Genomic DNA, 9176 nt, shown 5'->3' with positions numbered 1-9176 from the left:
GGTTCCCAAGACTTCTCGGGTAGTCTCTGCCTTGCTCGAGAATTTGTTGGGGCTGAGACTTCTGGAAAGCTCACTATAAACAGCAGATGTAAAGAGTGTGGTACTTACCATAGATTATTAAGTAAGAGAAATTGAGGACATTATTTGCAATTAGATTGGGTTCCTGACACTGTGCTCAATGCAAGTTATAATGTTCTGGCTGAATGGCACTTCAATTTCGATTCACTATAGAATCTATTGTACCAATCAGTAGAATCTATGACGTCATTTACCAATGACCCAATAAACTTTCAATGTAAAAATCTCTAAAAATCTAAAATAAATGTTGATTTTTCTAAAATTCATTTCATAAAATTGCAATTTATATGCAATCCTGAGATAACTTTTCAATTAGAAATTTTTTACAGGAACTAGAGATAGATATTGATGAATATGAAAATTAATATTTGCATGAAAACTCATAATAGCTCGTCTCAGTCTTCAGTTCTGCTTCTAGAATTGAATAAATTTTTTCATTCAACGGGAAACAACATTTTTTGCCTCATTCAAATATAGTTGAAAAATGAGAAAAAAAGAGAGAAAATAAAAATTTATGCACAATGAAAACCTCAAACATCAACAACATCTGCGGAAATTTCTCTTCCTTCCGATTTCTGTTCGATTAAATCGAGTTGAATTGAAAAATGGTGTTTTTATAAATTCATTCATCACGTGAAAAAGTTTTCTTATTTAAATGAATAAAATATATATTTTTTATATTATTGACAGTTTTAAAGAGGGGGATGTAGTTATGTTGTCTGTTTTTGAGGAATTTATTGGGAATTTGTATTTTTTTGTTGATGAAAAATTGAGACTGGGTGTAGCAAGAGAGCTCTTTAAGTTTTATATACAAAAAAGGGATAAAGGATCTTCTGAATGACACAACTTGACAAATTTCATTTTTTTGTCTTCAAATTAGACCAATTCTAGCCATTATGATGATGTCAGGGGTTAATTCTACATTATATTCCTGACTGAAGTAAAATCGAAAATTGATTGCAATACCCAACAACATTATGTAAACTCTAAAACGTCGTTTCATTGCCATGTTGAATGTAAGACATGAAGGTGTCTTGCAATCAATGAAATTGATACTTTCGACCCATTTTACTGATGTAAATTGAATTCTTTTTTCCAACGCACTGTTCAAGTAGCCTTTTACAGTAGGTTGTAATATCCACTATCTAAAGGAGTAAGTATAATGTGGGAGCTATTTCTGAATCAGTTGAGAAGAAAGAAATCACTCGAATCCTTAAAAGCATAAAATGAATGAAATTTTGGAAGAATTGAGTCAACTTTATTTATTTCTTAAACGCTGCCATGGACACTACAACCAAAGAAATAAAGTAATTAATTAAAATAAGGCGTAGGTTCAAACATTAGAATTTCTTAGTCATATTAGGCGTACAACTTCAAGACAATAGATTGAAAGTTCAAATGTTAAGCAGCACTAAGATGAAAAGTCTTTGTCACCAAATTAAAGCAAATTAATAAAATTCTTTAAAAACTCCCACAAAATCTCAAAGAACTTAAAGCTGACTTCCTCAAACAAAATAAAAAAAAAGCGCATATTGAATATATCTATATATAGCAGTGCTTACAGCTCACATTAACGTTCAATGACAAAAATATTCAATATAATTAATTAATACGTATAATTATTTTCATGAATGAATGGAAATCTTAATTGATTACGCATTTAAGGGAGTATAAGAAAAAGTAGCTTTGATGCTGTCAGTGACAACTCAATTATATTTGGATGCTAATACGGAGAATTTCTTTCATTAATTAATTAATTTTTAATTACTTTTTTCGCACGTTAAATTTATTATTAATCGAATACTTTATGCGAATAATTATGAATTTATAATGTGATAAATAGCTTAATTACTTAATTTTTTTAAAAATTTCGTAGATTTAATATGCAAAATATGGATCATAAAAAAATATATACTTTTAATTATTATTCGACCACGATATTATATTCATTCATCATATTATATTTGCTAGTGTAAATAATTAAAATTAAGCTTAATTGCAAAACTCTCAACCGCACAATCATTTTTTATGATGAATTATTTCTCTCTCTCTGGTTCTGATTTTTTTTTTTTGAAATGACCACATCATTATGATATTTACAATTTAGGCTGTTTTCTATTTTTGAGGCTTTCAAATATAATAATTTCTAATTCAACTGTTTGTGACTGAAACTAATGTTTAATTATATTATTTTTTCCTGTAATTATTTGATTATAAAACAAAAATTATGTTGCAATTTGGTGTTGTATTTAATTTTCAATCAACATAATATTATACTTGCTAATTTATACATGCAATTATTGAAAGTGTGCAAGGGATTAGAATTTTGGATGATGGATTTTAAAGTCAATTCAAAGAAAATATTTGAATTTACCTAGCCCATTCGAAACAAATTAATCATGAAAGCCAATTGGTTGCTTTATTGTATCCTAGAGACAAATATCATGTTAATTGCCATAAAAATTGCCATTTGGATGCCATGAAGCCTTTAACTAACATTGTTCGTCATCAGCCATTCGACGATGGAAAGTGTTTTTGACCACTAGCTAATTGTTTTTTCCAATTGTCAGTGATCATTGGTGACTATCGAGGTTAAAATCTTAACCATTTTCAAATAAATTTGTGTTTAAGAAAACTAAAAAATAATCCAATTTTCATGATTTTTTCGGAATTAATGATGATTTTTGATAACTTTATTAGATCCATATCCTTATAGTGGTTTTGTGAGAAACGCTTTACTGTACTTTTTGATCGAAATAGTGGTTTTTGCACCCTTTTTCCATCTTCAATTATAATAATTACACGGTATATATAACTACATGATATTGAGACGAAATATCTCAGTGAAGGGCCCGTGCTAGCTCCTTACTTGATCATGTAATTTTGAACAAACCGAAGTTCTAAATAAAATTGAAAATTTTGACATTTTCTATTCAATTTTTAATCATAAAAATCTAATTGTAAAAATTAATAAATTTGTATGAAAATTACTAAATCCACAAAACCGCAAACCACAGTATAATTTTAGAAAACAAGCCCTAACAAGCAAAGAGCTTGCTCTCAAAAGCACTCAAAAGAGTAAGCTGACAGCAACTCTCACGAGTACACTTATCTAGTAAATTTGAAGTTATCAAACTTTTGAAAGCTTAATTTTAGACAGTTAGGGCGCAAAACTGCGGTTTTAGGAAAAAAACAATAACTATATTTCCAGAGCAACTAAAGCAACATCTTGAAACGACCAAAAACAGGCTTATATATTCCTTAATACTACATTTGGCCTACATATTCCTCTTTATGTCTTTGAAAGACAAGCTCACATCAAAACTTTAAAGACTTTAACTCCACTTTCAAAACCAGAAACTCATTTTTATCCAACAAATGAACAATTTTTCTTAAAACACTGCAATAAAGAGTAATTAAAAATACGCCACAGTCAAGTGATGTTCATGAAACATTGAAACATATATCTGGGAATGAAAGATTCTTATGTGTATTGTGACACAGACAAGAACTAAGTTTGCCACATAGCAAATACTTTTTTATCACATTCTGCAGCATATTTATGCTCGTGAAAATATGTTTATGCTTGCCACGCGCTTGCTAAACTTGTCTATATGATTATAACAATCTCGACGCTTCCATCCACACACAAAAATGCCCGCCCACTGCAAACAACGGTTTTCTGTTGTTCTAATAAATAAAATATCACATATGAATATTTTGGTGGTTACCATAATTATTATAATAATCATGTCATTATTTTTAGCTCTATTATTATCCTAAATTAATTGCATATTTTTGAATTTAAAATGGGTTTTTTATCTTGTAGTTTAGATTGGCTGATGATGTTGTCTCTAAATATTTAACATATTTAATTGCTGTCTGTTTTTAATTGTTTTGAGATGCATTTGAGTTTAATTTGAAATTTCGAGTCTGTTTTTGAGTAATGACTTTAAAAATTATTACCATGAAATCGGTTGAGCGATCAAAAATCCAACTCTAAGCTTGGGTAACTCTGTCTTGGTACAGAATTCGGTTGAAAGCCAGATTAATGTCGACCTTATGCCGGATTTGGCTGAAAACCAGATTTATGCCAATTTTGGGCCAAATTCGGCTGTAAGCCAGATTTATGCCAATTTTGTGCCGAATTTGGCTGAAAGCCAGATTTATGTCGACCTGGTGTCAGATTTAGATCAATCGATCAACTTGTGCTATTCGGACACTCAAGTTGTAGCTTGAGCTTATTTATTAAGGAGATTTTGAGATCAAATCCCTTTATGGTATAGTGGCCATCTGCTGCTGCTGTATTCTTTTCTACTTTGCGCACTTTATGCGCTTTTCTGCAAGTTATTATGAATAATTATACTAAAAATTATCCAAAAGAACTCCAATAGTGCCAAACTAAGAAGTGTCCCGATATTTTCGCGAAAAACCTCTGGCCATCCTACTTTATGGAGACAAAATTTTTCAATTTGCTGTAATTTTTTGATACAAAAAACTCAAAACTTACTTGAAAATTCGGAATGGTCTTCAAACAATTTCAAAATACATTGTCGATTCCAGGCGTTGAACGATAAATTCCATTCAACAGAATCAATTAAAATCTAGTCAATGGTTAGAGTTCAAGGTAAATATACCTGAAATTCATGGTTATTAATTATCACATATTCTCAAACTTAAAATTCATCTTTCCAAAGCTTCCTAGCTCGATTGGCACATCATGACAAAGATGTTCATCGGTACCTTATTTTGATACTGTCCTGACAATTTTTCGTCATAATATGCCCATTTTACTTCCTCAAACTATCACAATGAATGCAATTACAACGTCATTGCCATTGATACGCCAATAATCTAAGGGCCTGTCTATGGAAATCTAATCTTAACAATTCCAATTATCAAATGCTTTAGCAATTATACTCACATCAATCATTTATGTCTAATCACTATCAAAATGAAGATTTAATCAAGATTTAATTCAAACAATTAATTAACCAAGGTTATAAATCTTATTTTATTTTATATAAATTATCGGTATATAGGAAGGTTGTCGAAGGGGTATTTAAGCTGGTGCTCCCCATCGAAAATTCATCACAATCACCAAAATTATCTCAATTATAGCTCTTTGCTGTCGAAAATGTCCATAAAATCTTCGTCCATAAATTAATTCTTAAATGTCTATTAACACAATCATAACCAGCTTATAATCCCCATGTAAAGTAGTTGATAACAACAAATGACGTAATGATAAGATAAAATGACACAAATAAACCATTAGCTGTCAATGTAGTCACTTCATCTAATCTAAAAAAGTCCCTAATATCACCCAAATGTTTCTCTTGCCATTTTAAATTGACATCAATTGCATCTTTAATCTCATCAACTTGCGCTTGTGTCATGATTTTATCATTAAGTGCTTCACTGAGTAATAATTTAAGCTCATCGAATTTCTCTTGTGTATTAATTGCCGCAATAATTTGTGATTTAAATAGAATTATTTTCTCGACATTCCTTTTAATATAATCAAATGCAACATTAAAACTAATTGGGCTTGATGTCAGCATACGATTTGTGATATTGCCACGTTCGTATTCGGTTAAAATATTTTTATCATCCTCAATGGCTGTGATGATTACGCCAAGATAATCTTTATTCAATGTGCAATGAATTGCTTGTGCAATTAAATTTCGATTTTTAAGACTCGAGTTTGTGATTAATTCATTAAGATAGTGATCGTAAATATCCTGTTCGGCAAGACGAAATGCTGTACAGAAATCTGGTGCTGGATTCACATTCTCATTTTCATGATATTTAATTAATTTTGCTAGTTCATGCTGCATGCAATTATCGTCAAATGCATAACAATTTATTGTCCTAACACGCAATCGAAGCTGTGTAATTTCAATTGGATCAGAATCTGTTGCCTCATATCCAATCTCATCGATTATTGGCTTTGTAATTTCACGCAGTAGTTCCATATAATTTTCATACACAACTGTATTCATTAATGTACGATTTAGAAATTGAATATTAACATTTGCGTCATTCCATACTAAATTGCTGCGCTCGTTTTCGAGTGTACTTAATATTTCTAACATTGTTGATGCTGATATGGACTTGCTGACTGTCATACCAATATTTAATTCTTCTTGCAATATTCGACGATTAATCAAATCAATTGTTTTGACATTATGACGTAATCCATCTGCGATTGCATGCCATAAATCATCACTGTAATCAATTCGATAATATCCGACTTGTTGGTTGTTGAAAATTATCCAATCTGTTCCATTAATACCAAAAACATTGACGTCGACTTCCTCTTCCTTCGTTTTAATCCAATAACCTGCTGTTTTTACATCAAATTTTGCATTTGATTTTGTCGCAAATGTAAGTGGAATTGCATAAATTTCTCCATTTCCTGCTGGATATCGCTGTTGGCTAAATTTCAATTTATTTCCACTACGTTCAACATGCAAAATTGGATAACCTGCTTGTGTCGTCCAACTGCTCAATGCTGTGGTTAAATTAAATTGATTTTCGTCACCCAAAGATGATTGAAGAGCAGTAAACAATTTTGTTGGATTTCCGACTCCATAATAATTATCGATTAAATACTTTGTGAGTCCATGATGAAAAATGTCTATCCCGAAGGCTTCTAAGAACATCATAAGCACAGTGCCTGCTTTTTGATATGATACAAAATTAAATCGTCCACGTATAGCCGTTGGCTCCTCAACATAATGAGACATTGGAACGGATGCTGGATTTGTCATCAAGTCATTTCTTAATGATGCTTGAAGACATGCTGTACGAAAATCTTCTCTAAAGTTAAGCTCTGGGTAAAGAATATGTGGTATGAGATATTCATAGAGCGTTGCAAAGCCTTCATTCAGCCATAAATATGTCCACCTGTAATTTGATAACGGTCATGAATTGGACTGTATCTTTAGTAATATTTGATAGAATATATTATTACCATTGCGGGGATACCGTGTTACCAAACCACTGATGAGCAACCTTTATAAATTGGAAAATGCTTAATTAATTTTGCGGCCAGGATCATTTAATGATGTATAAATATTTAAATTATATGAGACAATTTCGCAGATTGTAATGATAGTGATCTATGGTCTATATTCGTGATATTTTAATGAGATTTTTGATGTTTCTGTGAATTAGGGCAAACATTAAGTTTTAATACAATTGTGTTCAATACACAGATGCTTCTTTTATGGACAGATAAAGTGGATTTTGGGCAATGTACCAAATTTTACAATTCTGTGATTCGGTGCAGTTATAAGTTGACCTGATTTAAGGTTGAAATAGAGCATTTAAATGTGAAAATGAATTGCGATCCGAGTAGCTCAATATGACAAGGTTCTGGGATATAGCCAAGGAAGAAGGGGGAAGGATACAGACACTTAATCCGAGAATTCGAGTAAAATTCAAGATTTTCAATGAAAGACGCCCGGGGGTAGAACTGACCCCTCTACAAAAGTTGCTACCTACCAGACTACCTACACCCCTGCCAAGTTCAATGCACGCCATTTGAATTCCGAAAATTGTTTTCCTTTACACAGATTAAACACCCACAGCCATCAAGTAAATATTTATCATGTTTTGTAATACTTACTTCATGAGCAATAAGCCTCGCAATGTACTTCGTATAAGTCAAATTTTGTGCAGGCGTATAGCTTTTCCTAAGCAGCAATGCCGACTCTTGATAGCTTATAAAACCAAAATTTTCCATTGCACCACTTGGAAATTGCGTAATAGCAGCATGATCAAGTTTCGGTAATGGATATTTCACATCAAGCAATTGTTCAAACTTTTTCAATATACCATCCGAAATGCTTGCGGCATAGTCACCCTCACCGTCATCAATTGACTGTGGTTTGGCAAAAATTCGTTGTTCAACGTCTGAGGCATTATTCGAAACATATTTGAAGGCAGATACGAGAAATGCAAGTAAATATGTTTGCATTGGTGGTGTATCCACAAATTCAGATATGACATAATCACTTCCATCAACCACAGTACGATTTTTGAGTGGCATGTTTGCATATGTGTTATAACTCTTATCATGTTGAACTTGTAATCCAATTGGTGCACGAATTGCTGGTTCATCATAACATGGCATTAAGTGACGTGCATGATGTGGTTCAAATTTTGTTGTTGCATACCATATTGTCTCGTTATTAGCTGTGATGTAATATGCTTTATAAAATCCATTATTGCTTGGCTCATGCAATTCACCATGATAAATTATGTCAAGTGTGAATCGTGCATCTGTGTCGACTGGATTAACGAGATGAATTTTCAAAAATTCATGACTCAATGGCTCGAGATATTCAAATGTTAAATTCTCGTCTATTGTCAATCCATTCTCATTCAATAAATCAATTCGGTCTATCACAATGTCTCGATATTGTAATGTTACATAATCTGTCGGTTCCATTGCACGAACTTGAATTTTTACATGTCCTTGAAAATTGAAAATTTGCTTCTCGACATCCGTCTTTACCCAAAGGTCGTAACGTACAGGGAGCGTATTGTTCGGCAGACGATATGTAATGTCATCGTCAGATTTCAATGGAATTTTTCCATCTCCAGTTATGACTCTACCGTCAATAAATTTAAATTCAACTTGGTCTAGCAATTCGTCTGGCAGTTCAGAACTTTCAAACTTTGTGGGCGGAGGAACTGGGCTGGATATTGCTGTGGATATTGTTAGAAGAAAAATTGCAGCTATATGATTACCCTTCATTGTTGAACGGGTTGCTGAATTGAACTAATTTTAAATTGAATTAAATGTTTTAAGATTTTTTGTGAGTTTAATCTTATCAATTGCTTACTAGACTGTGATAATACATAATACCAGAATGTTAATCTCAAGAGCTAAGCTGGCGATTATTTTAAATTTATTGAAGATAATTGGAGTGGTTGTTATTACGATAAGCTGTATTGTTATGATTTTGTTCTTGATTTATGAGGTTTGGACACTTAAGATTCTGAAGCCCTATCAAAAATTGGTTGCAAAATTTTATGTTAAAATAAAGTTAAAAAGCTTTAAACTTCATAACTAAGAGCTCTTT

The 9176-nt window shown here is 31.8% G+C and overlaps 1 protein-coding gene across 1 annotated transcript; it reads right to left on the bottom strand.

The window, feature by feature from the left end:
- Window positions 1-5068: 5068 nt before the first annotated feature.
- Window positions 5069-8886, bottom strand: LOC139087692 (aminopeptidase N-like). The gene is made up of 3 exons (XM_070636581.1): window positions 7715-8886; window positions 7058-7098; window positions 5069-6990 (listed from the first exon to the last, which is right to left on the bottom strand). Exons 1-3 carry the CDS (start codon window positions 8846-8848, stop codon window positions 5280-5282), a joined length of 2886 nt encoding a protein of 961 aa, XP_070492682.1. The 5' UTR covers window positions 8849-8886; the 3' UTR covers window positions 5069-5279.
- Between the last annotated feature and the right edge of the window lie 290 nt (window positions 8887-9176).

The sequence above is a fragment of the Chironomus tepperi genome, unplaced genomic scaffold (genome assembly GCF_022539635.2).
Source record: "Chironomus tepperi strain 1889 unplaced genomic scaffold, CSIRO-AGI_Ctep_v1 contig_129, whole genome shotgun sequence".
Taxonomy (NCBI): domain Eukaryota; kingdom Metazoa; phylum Arthropoda; class Insecta; order Diptera; family Chironomidae; genus Chironomus; species Chironomus tepperi.
Note: the sequence above shows the minus strand (reverse complement) of the source record. Positions and strands in the feature narration are given on the sequence as shown.

Bases quoted from the DNA above. Each gene is read 5' to 3' on its own strand.
- LOC139087692 (XM_070636581.1), bottom strand. From the start codon at position 8,848: ATGAAGGGTAATCATATAGCTGCAATTTTTCTTCTAACAATATCCACA. The intron at 7,099-7,714 runs GTAAGTATTACA...CAATTTATAAAG, and splicing joins CGAGGCTTATTGCTCATGAA to GTTGCTCATCAGTGGTTTGG. The intron at 6,991-7,057 runs GTAATAATATAT...ATCAAATTACAG, and splicing joins AACACGGTATCCCCGCAATG to GTGGACATATTTATGGCTGA.